Source organism: Condylura cristata, unplaced genomic scaffold (assembly GCF_000260355.1).
Source record: "Condylura cristata isolate star-nosed mole 26May11 unplaced genomic scaffold, ConCri1.0 scaffold00040, whole genome shotgun sequence".
NCBI classification, from domain to species: domain Eukaryota; kingdom Metazoa; phylum Chordata; class Mammalia; order Eulipotyphla; family Talpidae; genus Condylura; species Condylura cristata.
Window position 1 is genome coordinate 3316095 of NW_004567141.1, and position 20808 is coordinate 3336902.

The 20808-nt window shown below is 54.7% G+C and overlaps 2 protein-coding genes across 2 annotated transcripts in view; both read left to right on the forward strand.

Annotated features, from left to right (window-relative positions):
- Positions 1-3232, forward strand: part of SLC27A3 (solute carrier family 27 (fatty acid transporter), member 3) — a 4122-nt gene extending 890 nt beyond the window's left edge. Inside the window, exons 2-10 of the mRNA XM_012733236.1 lie at positions 196-405; positions 700-858; positions 1112-1236; positions 1474-1668; positions 1773-1863; positions 1963-2161; positions 2324-2421; positions 2541-2671; positions 2919-3232. Of these exons, the coding sequence (XP_012588690.1) occupies positions 196-405; positions 700-858; positions 1112-1236; positions 1474-1668; positions 1773-1863; positions 1963-2161; positions 2324-2421; positions 2541-2671; positions 2919-3095 (1385 nt within the window). The 3' untranslated portion in view covers positions 3096-3232. The remainder of the gene's footprint in view (positions 1-195; positions 406-699; positions 859-1111; positions 1237-1473; positions 1669-1772; positions 1864-1962; positions 2162-2323; positions 2422-2540; positions 2672-2918) is intronic.
- Positions 3233-16476: 13244 nt separating this feature from the next.
- Positions 16477-20808, forward strand: part of LOC101634510 (immunoglobulin superfamily DCC subclass member 3) — an 8463-nt gene continuing 4131 nt past the window's right edge. Inside the window, exons 1-4 of the mRNA XM_012733253.1 lie at positions 16477-16528; positions 17657-17962; positions 19004-19148; positions 19227-19354. Coding sequence (XP_012588707.1) covers positions 16477-16528; positions 17657-17962; positions 19004-19148; positions 19227-19354 — 631 coding nt within the window. The remainder of the gene's footprint in view (positions 16529-17656; positions 17963-19003; positions 19149-19226; positions 19355-20808) is intronic.

Below are 20808 nucleotides of genomic sequence, written 5' to 3' on the forward strand. Positions count from 1 at the left end.
GAGCTGGGTCTTTGGTTTCCCCAGGGATTCTCGGAGTCGGGCTCCAGGTCCCAGAGCAGTGTGATAGGATGTCCGTGCTCTCTACCCTCTTCCCAGAGCAGTGCGGGTGGAGGGCGGAGTGCACAGGCAGGCTGAGGAGTGAGGGAGGCTCTGGGTAGCGGGAACAGCCAGGCTGTGCCTTCCCACCCCATCCAGAGTTTCTGGAATCCCTGGAGCCCGACCTGCCGGCTCTGAGAGCCATGGGGCTTCACCTGTGGGCTACGGGCCCTGAAACCCACCCCGCTGGAACCAGCGATTTGCTGGCTGAGGCATCAGCTGAAGAGGATGGCCCCCTTCCAGGGTACCTGTCTGCCCCGCAGAACATGACGGACACGTGTCTGTACATCTTCACTTCTGGCACCACAGGTGAGGGCCCGACACCCTAGCCAGAAACTACGGCAAGGAAGGCCGGGATCAGGGAACAGGAACTGTGACTGCCTCAGCTCCCAGATCACCCCAGAAAGACTGGGGGCGTTTCTCACCCCCCCCAACTTCTCCATTTCTCATCTTTCTCTAACTTCTCACATTTCCTGCCAGCCTAGCCTCCCTCAGCTTCAGTCTAGCCCCTGCATCCTTCTGTGGGAAACCCAGCAGGGCACAGGAGACAGGGCTGGGAACACACACCCTTCCCTGCTGACCGCCCCCCCCAAACCCCCACAGGCCTCCCCAAGGCTGCCCGCATCAGTCACCTGAAGATCCTGCAGTGCCAAGGGTTCTACCAGCTGTGTGGTGCCCACCCAGAGGATGTGATCTACCTGGCCCTTCCTCTCTACCACATGTCTGGCTCCCTGTTGGGCATCGTGGGCTGCCTGGGTATTGGTCAGTACAGTGACATTCCAGCAGACATTTACTAAGTGGTGTGCTTAGCTGGGAGTGCTTCCGGGTCCTTCTGGGTAGAGCCCGCAGAGGAAAGAGGACAGAGACATTGGCTTCTCCCATGCAAGGGTGGGGGCCAACTTGGCCTGTCCAAGGTGTGGCTGTCCCAGCTGGGACAGTCGGAGGGACTGCACCGCATGAAGGCTGTTGTCCCGAAGGGCCTCACCTCCTCTTCCTTCCCTCCCTACTCTGGCAGGGGCCACAGTGGTGCTGAAGTCCAAGTTTTCGGCTGGTCAGTTCTGGGAGGACTGCCAGCAGCACAAGGTGACGGTGTTCCAGTACATCGGGGAATTATGCCGGTACCTTGTCAACCAGCCCCCGGTGCGTGGGGCAGGGAGACGGCAGTGAATGGGAGACATGACGGGCCTGCTTGTCTGGGCGCTGGAGGGAGAGGACGCAGAGAGCAGAAGACGTCAGGATGGGGAAGGACCTGGGCTGGCGGGACGCCTGATGCCTGCAAAGGGGGTGGCGGTGGGAGAGGTTTCTGGGGAGTTGGGAAAAGGACTTGACCTGGGGCACAGACACATCTGTTGAAGTAGCCCCTCCCCTACTCACCAGAACAAGGCAGAACAGGGACACAAGGTCCGCCTGGCAGTGGGCAGTGGGCTGCGCCCCGACACCTGGGAGCGGTTCCTGCGGCGCTTCGGGCCCCTGCAGGTGCTGGAGACATATGGACTGACAGAGGGCAACGTGGCCACTTTCAACTACACAGGACAGCGGGGTGCTGTGGGACGGGCTTCCTGGCTTTACAAGGTGAGGGGGTGGGCGGACAGGAGAACCCCTGGAAAAACAGGGGGCTGGTGGGGCAGGCGCTTGTGCAACTGAAGTGACCTGGGGCTGGGTCTCCATCCCCCCAGCATGTCTTCCCCTTCTCTTTGATTCGCTGTGATGTGACCACAGGGGAGCCGATTCGGGACACCCAGGGGCACTGTGTGGCCACGTCTCCAGGTCCTTGCGCAGGCCGGTGGGCTGGGGTGGCGGAGCCTCAGGGAGGGGTTAGAGCACGGGGGAGGTGGGCGCCGGGGTCTGACCGGGTGACGCTGCCAGGTGAGCCCGGGCTGATGGTGGCCCCCGTGAGCCAGCAGTCCCCATTCCTGGGCTACGCCGGGGGGTCGGAGCTGGCCCACGGAAAGCTGCTCAAGGACGTCTTCCGGCCTGGGGACGTGTTCTTCAACACCGGGGACCTGCTGGTCTGTGACACCCAAGGCTTTCTTCGCTTCCACGATCGGACCGGAGACACCTTCAGGTACCCCAGACGCCTCTGCACCCCCCAGCCCAAGTCCTCGCTGACTGGTTCTCCTGCCGCCTAGCACTGCTCCCTGGGCCCCGTGGGCCCCTGACCCCTCTCCCCACCAAGTTCAAAGGACTCTGGCCTCTGACTCCAGCTGCCAGTCTCTGCTCTCTGCAGGTGGAAGGGGGAGAACGTGGCCACCACAGAGGTGGCGGAGGTCCTGGAGGCCCTGGATTTTCTTCAGGAGGTGAACGTGTATGGAGTCACCGTGCCAGGTGCCTGGGCATGGGGGGGGGGTGGCACCAGCCACCACCTTAAGTATAATAGTTGGGCGCAGGGGGCACGGGGCCCGCAGTGGTCTGCCCGGGGTGACCCTGTCCCCCACACCCACCAGGACACGAAGGTCGGGCTGGAATGGCGGCCCTGGTTCTGCGCGCCCCCCACTCTCTGGACCTTGTGCAGCTCTTCACCCACGTTTGTGAGAATTTGCCGCCTTATGCCCGACCTCGATTCCTAAGGCTCCAGGTAGCCAGCCCCTCCCCTATATCTCTGGCTGTCCCTGGCTCCCACAAGGGGGACCCCTGTACCATACATGTGAAAAGAAAGCAGCTCCTGCCCAGACACACTCATCACCCGTCGTTGCTACACCCCCACTCCTGACTCCCTCCCTGGCACCACGGCCCCTGAACCCTGACCTAACACTTAAACCCCTGTCCCCACACCTGCCCCTTAACGAAATTTCCTTTCCCACCCACCCCTGCCCTTGCCCCAGGAGTCTCTGGCCACCACAGAGACCTTCAAGCAGCAGAAGGTTCGGATGGCAAAGGAGGGCTTTGACCCAGGGGCACTGTCGGACCCGCTGTACGTCCTGGACCAGGCGGGGGCTGCCTACCTGCCCCTCACAGCTGCCCGGTACAGCGCCCTCCTGGCCGGGGAGCTGCGCATCTGAGAGTCCTCACCGCCAGCGCAATTCGGGGAAGGGTTTGGGGGGGCTTTTACAGGGGTACAGCAGCAGTCAGGGGTCTTTTCTATACCAGATTTGTGATCACTGCCTTGTAATAAATGGGGCCAGAGCTAGTGTGGCTGTCTTCCGACCTCAGTACTCGGCTCCCTGTCTGGGGGGCTGCTTTGCCTGCTGACGTTTTCCTGGCATGGAGCTGCGGGCACTCACTCCTGCCCTGACCCTGTGGGCCTCCGTGGTCTGGGGTGTCTTTCCACTCTGGTGACCCAGAGGGTCTTTGAAGTACCCTGGTCCTGGTGTGTGCCCGGGCACCCATCCCTGCCTCACCCCCCAGGCCAGGCCCACTGCTCTGTCTGGGCAGCTGAGGCACAGGAAGGGGACCGTGGCCAGTTGGAGCATCTCCATAGACTGAGGTGTGGATGGACAAGGGGTCACCAACAGGCACTCACCAAGGTTGATGAGGGGGGAAAGGGTGCTTTTAGCACCCCTTCTCTCTGGGAACCAGTCAGTGAGGGGAAGGACAGGGCCACTGAGCCCCCCAACTGGATCACCCACGAATCTTACACCTTCTCAAAAGGAGCAGCCCTGGTCAGGGCTGGGAGTGTTTCAGAAGCCTCTCAGACTGCGCGTGTGTCCAGGGCACGCGGGTGTCCAGAGTGCTTGTGGCAGCGGGGAAGGGAACTGAAAGGAAAAAGGCCCCTCTACGCACTGAATCAGGCCTGGAAAATGTTCATCATCTAAAAGCTTGAAATGATGAGATGCTTCTCCCAGAACAAGAGTCCCCTCTTGTTTTAAGCTGTAGGACCCCAACCTTTTCTTTCTTTCTTTTTGTTTTAAAGATTTATTTACTTATGCATACAGAACTGGGGCACAGGCCAGAGGTGCAGGGACAGGAGGTGAGAGGAGTCACCAGAGACAGGGGGAGCTGGACAGGCAGATCTACCAAAACACTACTGAGGGGAGCAGCGGGCAAGACAGAAGTCTCTGCGCCATATGGGTCACCTCTGGGGCCGGGATCACCCTTGTGCTGAGGTGCCGGAGCCCAGCTTCGTGGTGCTGCACTGTTATTAACCCATTGCATCACCAGGGAGGGTCCAAGGTCCTCAACACTTTCTGCTGAGCCAAGGGTTCCCTCGTCTTCCAGGGTCTTAACCTGTAAGAGAAGTCAGGGACACACCCACCACCAGCCCTGGGTAACCCTTCTTACCCCACCCTCCTGCAGCACATGCACCCCACCCTGACAGTGAGGGAATTGGCCTATTCTCTCCTATCCACCCCTGGAGGGGCCACAGGCAGGGTATGCGTGGGGTGAAGTCATTTTGGAGATACTGGGCTCAGAGAGGGCTCCTTGCGTTTGTGCTGGGAAGTTTCACCTGTCTCCCTTTCAGCGGCACCTGCACGTTTCCCAGGCCTTTCTCCACCACACAGACATTAGTTATCCAGAAGGCAGGTTTATAAAAGGTTTATTATAAAAGGGGTGGGGGAGACACTTTGCACGCACGTGGGCAGGAAGAGCTGCTCCCAGAGGGACAGGTTTGCTGAGAGAGGCCTGCCTGGTAGCAGGCCGTCAGCCTTGAGGAGAGCGGCCTCTGCTGAGGGAGGGCCGGGCAGAGAAGCCCCTGCAGGTACCTTCTCTGGCAGGCAGGAGGCAGAAGGACAGGGCTGCAGAGGCAACAGGGGACAGGCTGCTGCCCTGCCTGAGCAGAGACAGAGCAGAGGGCAGGCCTTCTCTGTGGGAGGGCGCTCCTTTGTGGACTGGCTTGTTGGTAGTTGATTTGGATTATTATGTAGAATTTGAAAGGGTCCCCAGATCCCACGATGGCCCTCCCCCTCCTTATCTCCACCTCTGTGGTCGGGTGGGCACTCCATGACACTCTTCCACACTTTGCTCGGGCCTGCCTTGGGCCTCCGATTCTCAGTCCCTATAGCTGGGTTAATGAGTGGTAACCCTTTCTACCCCTTTCTACCCCCAAGCATGTGTGAGCTCCTCCTCCCTACGGATCCTGCTGCTGCCTTCTTACAACCTGAACTTGCCCTGATTTCCAGAACTAAGAGTTGAACTGCCACCTCACCCTTTTGGACTCGCAGACTGCTGGGGGGAAAGGATTTCCTGAACAAACCCCACAAACAGAGTTTATGGACCCCACTGCCACCCCAACCCCAGGCCAAAGAGATCCAGGATACCAAGGCCTACAAATCCCACAATGTCCCCAATGGGAGGATGCTGGGAACTGAGGGTGGAGCTAAGCAGCCAGGCATGTGGGTCTTGGGGTCCTTATTTGGTCTCCAACTTTCAGTGTGCTACTGGGGTTCTAGCTCAGTGAAACTTGCAGGACACGTCCAGCAACTTATCACTTTCTCTTTCTCCCTGAGATATTCTTTTCTTCATTTCCCTTATTACCCTTTTTGCGTGCACCTTGCAGTTGAATCTCATTATAAGTTCCTTGTAAGCATGCAGGTGAGGACCCACAGTCAGACAAGTGGTTTCCTGTCCAGGTGCCCTGTACAAGACCAAGCTCTTGTCTCTATAGTCACTGTTTCACCTGCTCTAACTCTGCACTGCCCACGCTAGCTAGTCTGAAGCAAGAGGCACTGTAAATAAAAATCCATACCAAGTTTCAAAGCCTTAGTAACCTACCCCAACATTTAAATATCCCCTTGTTAGCATTTCAACATCTAAGCAATATAAAACAATTTTGAGTACATTGGATAAATAAAATATATTAAAATAAACTTTACTCTCACTTGCTTATTTTTACATATATATATGGCTACCAGAAGGTTTAGTATTACATGCGAGCCACATAATATGTGCTGAGCATCTCTGAACCTGTGTTTGAGTGTGCTTTAGCAAAGAGGGCCAGGAGGTGGGGGCTCTATTCAGTGGGGGAGCGTGTCAGTCCTCCAGGGAAGTCTCAGTCCATTGAAGCAGCATTGTCATTTGTCTCCGAGACTCTTGCAGGTGGTAGAAATTGAGAGCTGCAAGATGACAGACTTTTTGATGGGAAAGAATTGCTTCCATTTACCACAATAAATAAGAAAGAAAATACATTTTCAAAGAATTTCGTTTTCAAAATTCAGCTTTAAAAAATCCACTGACGGGGGCCCTCCCTGGTGGCGCAGCGGGTTAAAGCACAGCACTGAGAATCTGAAGCCACTTCCGTATGAGTTCGATTCCCGCCTGCCGCCTGCCCCGGAGGAGACCACATGGCGAGCCAGACCTCTCCTGACCGCCCGCTGCTCCCCTCAGCAGTGTACTTCGTCGATCTGCCTGTTCTGCTCCCCGCTCTGTCTCTGGTGAAGCCTCTCACCGCCCCTGAGCCTCTGGCCTGTACCCCAGTTCTGTATGAATAAATAAATAAATCTTAAAAAAAAAAAAAAAATCCACTGACGGGGCCTCCCTGGTGGTGCAGGGGTTAAAGTCTCAGTGCTATCAAGCTGTCACCAGCCACTGCAGCATGAGTTCCATCCCCAGCCAGGGAGCTGACCCACGTGGCGCAGCAGACCTCTCCTGTCCTGCCTGCTGCTCCCCTCAGCAGTGGGGTTCAGTAGACCTGCCTGCTCTGCTCCTCACTCTGCCCCCGCCCAAAACACACACCACTGGTCTATACCCCAGTTCTTTCATGCATAAAAAAATCCACTTAGGACCTCCCTGGTGACTTAGGGGTTAATTCTCAGTGCTATCACTGCCATGGTCTGAGTCACCACCCGGGAAGGTGACCCACATGGCACAGCCCTCTCTTCCCTCACCTGCTGCTCCCCTCAGCAGTGTATTTCAGACAAACTGTCTGTTCTCCCCACTCTGTCTCTGATGAATCATCTCACACCTCCTTTCACTCCCCTCACTACACAAAGTAAATAGTTCTTTTCTGCAAAATAAATAAATTAATTAAATTAATAAATAAAACTTAAAACTCACTTAAATAAAATTCAGCAGAATTGAGAGAAAATTTGCAAAGATGTGATGACTTGGTACCCAGGAGCTGAATTTCTTGTCTTGGAGACTGGAAAGCCACTTCTGTGGTTTGCACTTGGAGCAGCAGGTAATAGAACCAGAGAATTGATTCAGCGGACTTCAAATCCCAGCTTGGTCTGAGGGTGCCCCTGGTATTCAGGCACCTGTCCTTGACAAACAGAGGACCCAACCACCCAGGGCCCGTGGCACTGGGCCAGCAGGTACACACACACACACACTGCCTGGCGTTTGTTTTTATGGCAAGCTGGCTAAGAATGGTTTTCCTATCTCTACATGGTTGAAAAAACTCAAAAGAACGTTTCATGCCTTGTAATAATTATACGGGACTCACATGTCGGTGTCCATAAATCGCTTTATGAGCTGTCCACGCACATTCCTTTACTCTGTGTTACCTGTGGCTGTCTGTGTCTCGAGCACTGGCCCCCCTGGGAAGGTGGAGAGGCCCGTGGGGGTGGCCAGTTGCCTTCGCGAAAGCCCGGCTTCGCGACGCCGGCGCTAACGGGCTGAGACAGGTTGGTGGCGCCCAAGTCCCCGGGGCGCCGAGGAAGGCGGGCAAACCTGAGGAGTGGGAGGGGCCATCTCGCGTGGGCGGAGCCGGGACCTCCGCTACAGGAGCCCAGAGCAAGTTAGGGTTAATTAGGCAGTTTCAGGGGACAGCCCAGGCTGGGACTTCGGAGATTTAAAAGAGGCTTCTGCGATAAGGGCAGAGAAATTCCGGAGGGCTAGTGAGGACAGCCCATTTTAAGGCAAATAAGTAAGTAGAGAGAAGCAAACTTTATTCAAGAAAGTAAAAAAAAAAAAAGTCCATTTGGGGTAGAACAGTAGAAACACCTGTTCAGCTCCCCACTAATTTGGACAGTAAATTTTAAGAGACCTTGGGCAAGGGAGGTAAAAAGAGAAACTCTAAGGTAAGAATTGGGGAAAATGGGCACATCTGTCCAGAGAGGTATGCCCACCAGGTGAGAGAGCCAATCACAAATTAGGGTGATACGGCGTTTCCGTAGTATAGTGGTTTTCACGTTTGCCTCACACAAATTAAGGTGATGCTACTTTAGAATAGAGATAAGAGGGTTTAAATATCCTGTAGACGTGGGCCCTTAACAGAGTCTTTGCCCTCATTGACACTGCTGCCTTGAAGTCTTTGCTTTTGTTCTTTTTTCTCTAAATAAGCTTTTTTTAAAAAGATGCATTCATTTATGCATGCAAGAAAGAACTGGGGTACAGGTCAGAGGTGCGGTGCGTCACAGGAGTCGCCAGAGACAAGAGTGGGGAGCAGAACAGGTGGATCTACTGTTCTACCCCAAATAGACTTTTTTGTTGTTGTTGTTACTTTCTTGAATAAAGTTTGCTTCTCTCTACTTACTTAATTAAAAGGCCTGAATTGGGTCCTCCCTGGTGGCACAAGTTAAAGCCCCCACTACCAAGCGAGCTGTAGCCGCTTTGACCCCACCCCAGAGGTGACCCACATGGGACACCTCTCCTGTCCCGCCTGCCCGCTGCTCCCCTCAGCAGTGTACTTCGTCGATCTGCCAGTTCTGTTCCCCGCTCTGTCTTCGGTGATCTCACTGCCTCTGCACCTCTGGCCTGTACCCTACTTCTGTAACTATAAATAAAATAAATCTTAAAAAAAAAGTGAAGTTAGGGCCCTCCCTGGTGGCGCAGCGGGTTAGAGCACAGCACAAAGAGGCTTAAGCCACTTCAGCATGAGTTCGATCCCCGCTTGCCCTAGAGGAGCTCCACATGGCGTGGCAGACCTCTCCTGACCCACCCGCTACTCCCCTCAGCAGTGTACTTCGTCGATCTGCTTGTTCTGTACCCTGCTCTGTCTCTGGTGAATCCTCTCACCCTCCGCATCTCTGGCCTGTACCCCAGTTCTGTATGAATAAATAAATCTTAAAAAAAAAAAAAGTGAAGTTAACAGCTCACAGGGGCTTCCTGAAAGGGGTGCTGCCGCTCCAGGAACCCTGGTAAAGCAAAAAGCCTGAGGGAGTGGCCAGGCCAGAGCACTTGAGGAGCTTTTCTCTGGGCTTCTAAGGGGTCAAGCACTGAGCCGAAAAACATTAAGTGAGATGTAATTCACACATCACAAAACTCACCCATTTCAAGTGTAAAGTTCAGCGGGTTTTTTAGTGTATTTATAGCTATGCAGCCATACCCACTATCTAATTTAGAACATTTTCTTCATCACCCCCAAATAAATTCCTTTTTATTAGCAGCTGTTAACTCCCTTCTCATCTCAATCTCTGGCAACCACTAATTTGCTTTCTGTGTGTTATGGGCCTGTCTTTTCTGGACTTATCGATGAAATCATAGAATTTGTGTTCTTTGTGTTCTGACCTTCACTTCAGAATGTTTTCTAAGTTTCATCCAAATTGTAACTTATTGACACTTTATTCTTTTTTTATTTAAAAAATGTGTTAGGTAGAATTCACATAACATAAACTAAACCACTTGAATGTGAACAGCAGCAATGTTCAGTACATTTCATGATGATGCAATTATTATCCCTAGTTCCAAAACATTTCCATTATTTCAAGTAAAAGCCTTTAATCATTAAGTAGCTTCTCATAACTCCTTCCCCTAGCCCCTGGCAACCATCAATCTACCTTCTGTCTCTGGATCGATCTAGGCTGGAAGTTCTGCATAAATGGAATGACACGATGTGTGACCCTGTGTGACCCTGACTTTCATTCAGCACAAGGTTTTCAGCGTTCATCCATGTTGTGACTTGCAGCAGTGGTTTCTGTTGCTGATTTATTTTACATCGTTATTCATTTTTGTATAATGTTTGATTTCTCCCGCCAGGTGTAATCGCCATAAAGTTCCCACCACCAAATCACCTATGACCTATTACTAGAGCTTTTCATGTCTCCCCTTCCCTGGTTGAAACAACCTCCCTCTCCCTCTCCAGCTGTATATCTCAGGCTTATTGTTTGCCTGCTAGTTTTATCTTTTTTTTTCTGAACCCTTGTTTGGGTCCCCTATATTTCTCCTAAAATTGAAACGTCCTGATATTTTTCTTTTTCCTTCTGAATCCTTTCTTTTAAAAAAGATTTGGTTTATTCATTTGTGTATACAAGAACTATGGTGTAGGTCAGAGGTGCGGGGAGTGAGGATTCACCAGAGACAGAATGGGGAGCAGAACAGGTGGATCTACTGAAATAAATTAAGGGGAGCAGTGGGTGAGACAGGAGAGGTCTGCTGTGCCATGTGGATCACTTCCCTGGCTGGGGACTGACATCGTGCTGCAGTGGCTGGCTATAGTTTGATAGCTCTGAGGCTTTAACCCCTGCAGCACCAGGGAGGCATTCCTGGCTTATTACACTGAGAATAATCCCTTCCAGCTCTATCCAGTTTGCTGCAAATGACATGAGTTTATCTTTTTGACTGCTGAATGTTATTCCACTGTGTATATATATACCACATCTTCTTCATCCAGCTATTTTTTTTTAAGATTTATTTATTTTATTCATATAGAACTGGGGTATAGGCCAGAGATGCGGAGGGTGAGAAGATTCACCAGAGACAGAGTGGGGAGCAGAACAGGCAGATGAATGAAGTACACTGCTAAGGAGAGCAGCAGGCAGGTCAGGAGAGGTCTGCCATGCCATGTGGTCACCTCCTGGGCAGGCAGGGATCCAACTCATGCTGAAGTGGCGTAAGCTTCTTAGTGCTGTGCTTTAACCCGCTGCGCCACCAGGGAGGGCCCTCAGCCATTTGTTTTTAGGCATTTATGTTGTTTCGGTATCTTAGCTATTGTAAATAGTGTTGCAATAAATAGAGGAATGCAGGTTTCCTTTTGAATTGATGTTTTTGTATCTTTTGGGTAGAAGTGGAATTGCTGGGTCATGTGGCAGATTCCTTTTTAAGGATTTGTAGGTCGTCACATAGCTGTCAGTAGTGGTCAGACCAGTTTTGTGTAGCAAAGTAAGAGGGTTCCTTTCTCACCTCAGTCTTGTCAGCATTTGTTGTTTTAATTTTTGCATACAAGAACTGGGGTGCAGACCAGAGATGTAGAGGTGAGAGGTTTGACCAGAGACAGAGTGGGGAGAAGAACAGGCCGACTGATGAAGAACACTGCTGAGGGGAGCAGCAGGTGGGTCAAGGAGGTCTGCTGCATCATGTGGGTCAGCTCTTTGGCCTGGAACTCAGGCCTCAAGTGGCCTGGCCATAGTTTTATATCACTGAGATTTTTAACCTCTGTACCACCAGGGAGTTCACTATTGTTTTTTTTCAAATGTGGTTTATTCTTTCTGGTGCGAGGTGATATTTCCTCATGGTTTCAATTTACATTTCCCTGATGGCTCTTGATGTGGAACATCTTGTCATATGTTTACTGACCACTGGGGATATCCTGTAAAGTATCTGGAAATGCTGAGAAACAATGAACAATAGGACAGCAGTGAGATGTCCTGGCACCAGCTCCATGGAGGGAAGGTGGATTCCAGGTCTAGGTCAGGAAATGCTCAGCCTTGGGGCATCTTGTGCCAGGAAACAGATACCAAAGAATGGGGTCACTGCAAAAAGACGCAGAGTCCCCTCTGCCTGAGATAGGGCAAACTGGGTGTCCAAAAGATTAATGAATGTGTTTGATACATTGAATGTAAGAAGGATAGCCGTTCCGAGTGATAGCAAGGGGCAGGAGGATAAAGAGCAAGAGAAAAATACACTGGAAAGAGCGGCAACTCCCCACTCTGAAAATTGGCAATTAAAAGAAAGAACTAAGCATTTGTCCCTTCCTTCCTGTGTCAATTGGATTTCAGGGTTACCAGATTTTCCTAGTTAATGAGGAAAAATTCTTCTTGATAAAGGACTTCGAATTAAGAAATGAGAAAGGAATGAGAGTTAGAAAATCACCATTTTGTAACCCCTAAGGAAATTCTAAAGTCAAACAATTATCTCTGCATAAAACTATTAGTGAAAGGCTGATGGAGAATTTGCAGTGGGAAGATCAGGTCTCACCTCCGGCAGCCCCCAATCAGCCTCCGAGCAGCTGAGTGGGACAAGGAGACCTCGTGTCCCAGAGAAGAAACACAGCGAGCCGCACATGTTTGCACTCCTAGAAGTGGAACCTAAATCTGAACAAGTTTCCAGACCAACATTCTTTCGTAGAGGAATAGTACTAAAGAAATCAAACAGAAATCCAGAAGATGGGAGGTTCCGCCAGAAAATTCATCCAACACCTCAGTGATATTTTAAGTTGGAGTGAGAGGATTGCTTCTTGAGCAATACAGCAACCAAATGTAGTTTATGGACCTTCTTCCTGGTGTTAAAAAAAAGGACTTTCCATTTCAGCCCCATGGCCCAATTTGTCCCTAACCTGGTTTATGCTGCTGTGAGTCACTGGAAACCTTGATTAAGTGATCACATTTTGGAATGAAGCCAAGGCTGAACTAATTCCTCCAACCTCTGCTGAGTTCCCAATGGCTATTCAGAGCTTGAAAAAACTAGACAATAGTGCCTGGTAGGTTGGGGCCTCTCTGGTGGCCTAAGGGTTATGTCTCAGCAGCTTCAAGACCCGATTGCAATCCCCAGCCAGGGAGGTGACCCACAGGGTGCAGCAGACCTCTCCTGTCCCGCCCCCGGTCCCCTCAGCAGTGTAGTTCAATATATCTGTCTGTTCTTCTCCTGCTCTGTCTCTGGTGAATCCTCTCATCCCCCATAAGTAAAATAAATCGTAAGTATGTATATAAAAGGACACTTAGAAAAAAATGTATCGAGGTAACATAGGTTTACAGCACTGTATGTGTTGCAGAGGTATAGGTCACCCCTCCCAGGTGTATGGTACCATAAAAGGACATTTTTGAGGCAAGCAGGGAAATTCAAATATAGAGCACATATTAGGTGATTTTTTAAAAGAATGATTTATTTATTTATTTATTAAGATTTATTTATTTGTGCATACAGAGCTGGGGTATAGGCCAGAGGCGCAGGGGCGGTGAGAGGCTTCACCAGAGACAGAGTGGGGAGCAGAACAGGCAGATCGACGAAGTACACTGCTGAGGGGAGCCGCGGCGGGCCAGGAGAGGTCTGCCACGCCATGTGGTCACCTCCGGGGCAGGCGGGAATCGAACTCATGCGGAAGCGACTTCAGATTCTCAGTGCTGCGCTTTAACCAGCTGTGCCACCAGGGAGGGCCTTATCTATTTTTAAAGATTTGTTTATTCATGCATACAAGGACTGGGGCACAGGCCAGAGGTGCAGGGGCGGTGAGAGGCTTCACCAGAGACAGAGTGGGGAGCAGAACAGGCCGATGGAGGAAGCACACTGTTGAGGGCACAGGGGGCGGGTCAGGAGAGGTCTGCTGCGCCACGTGGGTCACCCCCCTGGCGGGGATCGAACTTGCCTCACAGCACCGTGCTGGAAGTTGGGCCACCAGGGAGGGCCAACATTCACATTTTAAAGAGTGCACATAGGCAGGTAAGGAAGGAATGAGATGATGCCTGGGATTTCTTTAAAGTGCCTCAGTGACGGACAGGGGAGAGAGCTTTCAACCGAGGCGAGGCCCAGGTGCCTGCCCACTGGGCCTGGTGAGAAGGCAGCAGCGGGAAGGCAGAAGACTAGGGCCCGGCCTTGAAGGAAAGCCCCTGTATTGGGAATTGTGAGAGGGCGCTGGGGGGAACCCCATGTGGGGCGATGGCGAGGGCCACCCTGGGGAGGCTGCTTTTGTGCCAGGCAGCTGCCCTGGGGTTGAGGAAAGGGGGTGCTCCCAGCTATGGGATCCTGGGCTCGGGTTTGCCGGGTCGGCTGACTTTCCTTGCGTCTTCCCCATGTTGCCAGGGAGCCATCCCGTGCTCCTGCTTCGGGCACACGGTCCTGCCTCACGGAGCTGACGCTCCAGTGCAGATGCAATAAAACCAAGCAAAGGGAAGCAGGCCCGGCAGGCCAGGGCCTGCAGACAGAGCATCAGGAATCCCGGCATCTCCCAATCTCCCAGCTGCTGCTCTACAAGGGATGGGAGCATGTCGGCTTCTGAAGCACGGGCAGAGCTACAGCTTTTGTCTCCTGGTGAGGGGCAGATGCCCAGGCAAGGTGACAGGTCAGCAGCGAGCTTGGACTGGCTCTGTGCTGGCCCTCCCCTGGGCTGCGGCTGGAGAGCAGATTGGGAGTGAAGCCAAGCACAGCAGATAAAGAGGCAGCCTTGCACTGGGTGCTGGAGAGCCCAGTCCTGACAGCAGCCCGGAGCCAGGAAGGAAGGGGTGTGGCCAGACACTGAAGCAGCCGGTGTGCCAAGTTCTGTCCTGAGTTACCCTTTCCTCAACACCCCCGATCATGGGAAACATTCCTTCTACAATACATCCGCCCTCATGTTACAGAAGATGCAGGTGCAGAGAGGTAAGTTTGTGCACCCAAAGACACACAGCCCACATGTGATTTGGCTCATGTCCCCCGACTTCAGGGCCTGTGGTCCTTTTCCATTCAGGCTGCTCTGACTCAGGTGGCCCACAGGGAGGGATGCGAAGTCTCCTCGGGCCTCCAGCACAGCTGCAGGGCTGGGAGCTGCAAGTCTTCTTCCCACATGCAGCCTTTCTTAGCTGAGGGCGCACAGAGAGTTGAGCAGGCTTGTAAGAGCTGAGCACCTCAGAGGTGAATTTGTGCTGGAGAGACAAGGGGTGGGGGGTAGTTGCCTAAACTAGACAGGGCAAAGCACACTCAAGAGGGTGAGGGGGGCCCTCCCTGGTGACACAACGGGTTAAAGTGCTGCACTATGGGCACTATGAAGCGCTCCCCAGCCACTGCAGCCTGAGTTCCATCCCAGCCAGGGAGGTGACCCACAGGTGCAGCAGACCTCACCTGACCCCTGACCCGCAATGCCCCCTCCTCCCCCCACTGCCCTCAGCAGTGTATCTCAATAGATCTGCCTGTTCTGCTCCCCACTGTCTCTGTTGAATCCCACCCCCTGCACAACTGGCCTGGACCCCAGTTCTTGTAAGCAGATAAGTAAACCTTAAAAAATTTAGGGCCCTCCCTGGTGGTGCAGCGGGTTAAAGCACAGCACTGAGAAGCTAAAGCCACTTCGGCATGAGTTCGATTCCCGCCTGCCCCGGAGGTGACCACATGGCGTGGCAGACCTCTCCTGGCCCGCCCGCTGCTCCCCTCAGCAGTGTACTTCGTCGATCTGCCTGTTCTGCTCCCCACTCTGTCTCTGGTGAAGCCTCTCGCCACCCCTGAGCCTCTGGCCTGTACCCCAGTTCTGTATGCGCAAATAAAAAATAAATCTTCAAAAAAAAAACAAGGTGAGGGAGCAAGTGGGGGACTCAGCGAGGGGGTGTCAGGTGCCACACTGTAGCTTGTGGGGGCAGGAGCTGAGCGCTGAGGCCTTGGCGTCCACAGGGTCCCCCCTCCTGCCTTTAGCTGTGCCCCTCGCAGAGCTACCTGACACCCCATGCTTCCTCTCTCATCTTTCCAGAGCTGTTTTTTGGCGGCAGTTACTGTAGTTTAGGGGAAGAGCGTCTTGCAGATAGCAAGTATCAAAGTCTTGTAAGTCCCAGACTCCTTTGGCAAAGGGTGTCCCCCGTTTTTGCACATTTAGATGGTCAGCCCAGCTAGGGGAGGGGTCTTCTTTCTTCCTTTAGGATAGGGCAGTGCAGGCTAGGTCCCCACCTCCTGCCGGCTGGCTGGCTGCCTCCGGCCCCTGATGGCCTCAACCCATTGTCCCAACAAAAATAGAGAGAACAGCTTTGGAAAGTGACACTATGAATGGGGAGGGGCTGCTGGACCGTGACCAAACTAATGGGATGATCTCCCCACGCGGGGCCCTGGCTCAGCACCTGGGACAGCCACTCTATTAGGTGTGGGGGGCCCTTTACACATTCCTGGGACCCCCAGATCAGACTCCCAGCCATCCCTGTCCAGGCCCTGGATCCCCAGAGATGGGTTTAGGGGAGCAGATGACCCCCTCACCCCCTAGAACTTCTCTCTCATTCGATCAAAGTTTGGGAGAGAGTAAGGGGTGGGTCTAATGGGCTGGGAGAGGATTCTGGAGGCTGAGAAAGGGGCGGGCTTGACCCCCCAACTTTGCCCTGCTCTCATTGGCCCCTGCCCCCTCCTCTTTCCCCGCCCCAATTGTCTCGGTGTCTGGGTCCTGGCCCTGGGAGGAGGGGACAGTGAGGATGGGGGTGGGGAGGGGGCTCAATCTGAAAGCAGAGAGAGACCCAGCTCCAGGGAGGACAGAGCTAAGGACAGCAGCCCCCAGGCTCAACCCTAATTTTAGAACCCCAGGCCCCAGGCTCCCTAAACCAAGGCCAGCACCCCCACATTGAGCCCATTAGGTGTGGAGTGGGGAATGTCCACAGCCCATGAGTCCCCAGGCTGAAGGCAAGAGACCAGGGCTTCTCAGGAAGTAGCTGGGGCGGGAGGGGGGGGTTTGGGGGGGCTAGGCCTGGCCAAGACATGGGGCTGCTGCTCCTGCTGCTGCTGCTGCTGCTGCTGCTCCCAGACTCAGGTAAGTTTACCAGGTTGCAGGGGGTGGGGAGGGGGAGAGGCCGGGGAAGGCCAGGGGCAAGAGGTAGATGGGAAAAAAGGGGGAAAGATCTAGGAATGGAAATTTGGGGGACAAAATGGAGGTGGGAAGCACAGACACAGAGACCATAGGAACAGAAGTAGAGAAAGCCCTATGAAGGACTGGGGTGGGTGCGGGTGACAGGCAGAGCCTTTGGGTTTGGGATGGTGCTCTGGGGGGTGGGAGGGGAGGTCGGGGGTTGCCTGGACTTTGGCTATAGTCCTGGGGCTCTGCCAGCTAAGAGGAGCTGGGGTCACCCCGGGAGTAGTGAGGACAGGCTGGGCCAGCAGAGGGTCTTGGGAAGGCAGGACCTGAGAGCTCCCACAGCTGGCTCACCCACCCACGCCCCGCAAAGGCCACGCCAGTCCATCCACCACGCCTGCTGGGCAGGTCCCGCTGACCTTAGCGGGAGAGCGAGCTTCTTTACAGCGAGACGGTAGAGGACACATAGGCAGGTCACTTTGGCCTCTGCGGCCCTGAGCCATGTACTTGAGACCATGAGTGGGCAGGTCCCTATTTAGACGACCTGCGTGTGCCCAGGATGGGACCCGAGTCTAGAAGTGTCTATCTGATGTTCAGTCCAAGCGCATGTGTGTATGGATGAGCGCCTTCCTTCCCTCATCAGGGGCTGGGGTCTTGCAGTGGGAGGGGGAGGGGAGAGCCAGGAGTCCTGGGAAGCTGACCCTGTGGGCAGACAGGCAGATGGGCCGGTGGGGGGAGGGAGGGGACAACCCATTGTCCCCCAGGGAGCACAATGCCCATGCCTGGGCCCCTGACCTTGCCATTGTGCCTGCCCCGCCCCCTCGCCGTTGCCAGGGCCAGGCTGAAAGAGGCCATCAATCACCATAGCCCTCGGCCCACCAGGCCTGGTCTCCAGCGCCAGCCGGACAGCGGCCAGCTCTGGGCCTGCTCCTCAGACCACAGTCTCGCCTCCCTGATCCTTCGTCCCTTGAGACCCCCAGTTTTTCTCAAAGTAAAGTCCTATCTCCTGTCCCTTGCCCAGGCTGGGCAGGGAGCTAACACTGAGATGTGCTGGAGGGCCACATCCAAGCCACGTTGCCGTCCCCACAGGCTTGGCTGCCAGCTCCGAGCTGGCCTTCGTGCAGGAGCCGGGGGATGTGGTGGCCGTCTGGGAGCACCCGCTGGTGCTGCCCTGCCAGGTGGAGGGTGAGCCGCCAGTGTCCATCTCCTGGCAGCGGGATGGGCTGGCTCTAACCAATGACAGCAGCAGGGCCACCCTGATGCCCGACGGCTCCCTGCATCTGTCGGCCCTGCCTTCCCGCCGGAGCCTCTTGTTCCACACCCACGAGTACCACTGCGTGGCCCAGAATCGCTACGGGCGGCTGATGAGCCGACGGGCCCGGGTCCAGCTGGCAAGTAAGTACCCAGCTGCTCCTGGGGGTGGGAAGAGCATACAGGGCGCCCAGAGGACTCCATGGAGAGAAGCAGCATCTGTTCCCAGAGCACCCAGCAGTGCCAGCCTAGCCATGGACACAGCATGCCCATGCATGCACCCTGGCACTTTCAGGGGCTATGAAAAAATATCTTTAAAGCTAATTTTATTGATGCATCCAAGAACTGGGGTATAAGCCATAGGTGTATAGGGTGTGCGGAGGATTCACCGGAGATAGCGTGGGAATAGGACAAGCAGATCTACTGAAATGCACTGCTGAGGGGAGCAGCGGGCAAGACAGGAGAGGTCTGCAGCGCCATGTGGCTCAGCTCCAGGTTGGGGATTGAAATGTGTGCCACAGTGACTGGTGATAATTTGGTAGCGCTGAGACTTAACCCCTTGAGCCACCAAGGACCTGCCATGAAAATACATTAATGCTCGTTTCTTTAAAAACAGATAATAATGAATATATAATCATGAGTCCAGCCCAAATAAGGGCAAATAAGGATTTTATTTGTCCTCATAGCAATGCAATTATAAATACAATTTTGCATGTATTTTTTAAAAGATTTACTTACTTACACATACATGTAAGAACTGGGGTACAGGCCAGAGGTGCAGGGGGGTGAGAGGATCCACCAGAGACAGAGTGGGGAGTAGCACGGGCAGATCGATGAAGCACTCTGCTGAGGGGAGCCCAGGTGAGACAGGAGAGGCCTGCCACGCCATGTGGGTCAGCTCCAGGCTGCAGACAGCTTCACAGTGCTCCGCTTTAACCGGCTGTGCCATCAGGGAGGGCCCCAATTTTGCATGTACTTTTATGGAGGGAGGCAAAGTGTTTGTTTGTGACCCACAAAGGGGGCAGTTGTGGAGGGGGACATAGACACGGGGCTGCGGGGTTGCACAGTGAGGAGGTCAGCGGGATGGGCAGATGTGAGCACAGAGAAGGCAGCTGTGGCTCTGCGATACCCTTGCTAGGGCCAAAGAGCCAGCTCTGTGGTGCTCAGGTGATCCGGGTGTTCTAGGTCTTTCCCACTTCCACCAGCATCCGGAGTCTGTTGAGGTGGAGCCCGGGGGAGTCGCTCGCTTCCAGTGCCTGATCCGGGGGGTGCCTGAGCCCTCCATTTCCTGGGAGCACAATGGCACAGCCCTGAATACTGCCAACCACCGGTGAGCCCCAGGCAGGAGTGTGGCAGGGTGGCGGGCAGGGCCCAGGCACAGCCACAGACGCCTGACTTGCACCCTCAGGGTCACTCTGCTGCCTGGCGGCATTCTCCACATCACCAGCGTGAGCCCTGCCGACATGGGCACTTACCGCTGTGTGGCTCGCAACGTGGCCAACACGCGCCACAGCCAGGAAGCCCAGCTGACCCTGAGTGGTAAGTGGACCGGGAGGATCTGAAGGGGTGCCTGGCCAAGGAGGGCGAGGGAGGGCGTGCCCGGCTGAGGAGTGGCTGCGGTGGGTGTGCAGACACCGAGCAGAAACAGCCGTTTGGAGCAGCTGTTGCACAGGGGGCCCTGCTCCAGAGTCGGGGCCTGCGAGTTCGGTAGGACAGCAGCAGCCAGCTAGCTCTGTACTGGCTCCTGGGGAGAGGGGTGTTGTGGACCCCCGGGGCCTGCCTCTGACCCAGCCCTGGTGGGCCAGGATTGGGCAGGGGCCTCAGGAGTGAGCTGCACTGAGTCGTGCCATCCCCTGGTGCGGTAGCGCTAGGGTGAGAATCCTCGTTCATGCCTGAAGTTCCAAGTTGCTGAACCATAGCATGGGCAGAATTCAGAATAGTTGGACAGGTAGGCACGACCTCAGGAGAAAGAGCCTTGATCCGCGGTCCTGAGAGCGCCGGACGGGCTTAGAGTGGGGTTCTCAGAGCCAGCCCTTCTCCGGGCAACCGGAGGGCGGGCGTGTAGCTTTGTACTTGCAACACCCGGGAGGCCCCCAAGTGCAGGCCGAGTGGGGCGGTGGACATTGTGCCCAGAGGGAGGGTCGCCGCGCGGGCGCCTCCCGCCTCTCGGGGGACTGCAGGGTGGGAGACCCGCCCGGAGCCCGCCGAGAGCCGCAGGTGTCGGCAGGGCGTCGTGCCCGAGTCACCCACAAGGGGGCCCCACCGTATAAATAAGCGAGCAAACCCTGGGGAAGCGCGAAGGCGCCTCTGCAAACACTTTCAAAACATCTGACAAGTCACCAAAAAATCTTTAAAATGGGGGCTAAAAGGGGAAAGCGGGAGCAGTTTTGTCTCTGATCTCGACTCAGAAACTGGCAGCAAAGTGTGGGGATCCCCCCCCCCCCAGGAGCAGAGGGAAGGATCGCAGCCCTGGAGAGGGGAGGGGCCGGGGATGGGGGTGCTCCAACCGCCCTCTGCCTATTCCCAGCAACCATCTGGGCCTGGAGGGCAGGATGCCAGGCTCCCATGAAGCTCCATGCTCCTGGCCGGAGGCCGAGCTATGGGTCATCCTGTGGGCCGCAGAGTGGAAAGCATCAATGGCTTCGGTGGCCAGCGGGCTTCGGGAGGAGCAGCTGGCTGGGGCAGTGACTGTGGGCCTGCCAGGAGAGGAGCTGGGGTCAGCAGGCTCTTCTCCAGAGCCAGGAGTTGGCGCCCGAGACCCCAAAGCACGCATGAGGCAAGCAGGCCCCACCTGGTGAGGCACCAGGCAGGTGGGATCCCTGCCTTTGAGGCAGGGCCCAGCGGCAGGAGGGGGCGCCCTGCCAGCTGGCTGGTGCGGCCAAGATCTGGATCTCAGTTCCGTCTGCCAGCTCCTCTTAACCTCTGACTGCAGAAGTAAAAGTACTCACCTCACAGGTTGCAGTAAGGAGGAAGTGAGCCTCTCTGCTCTG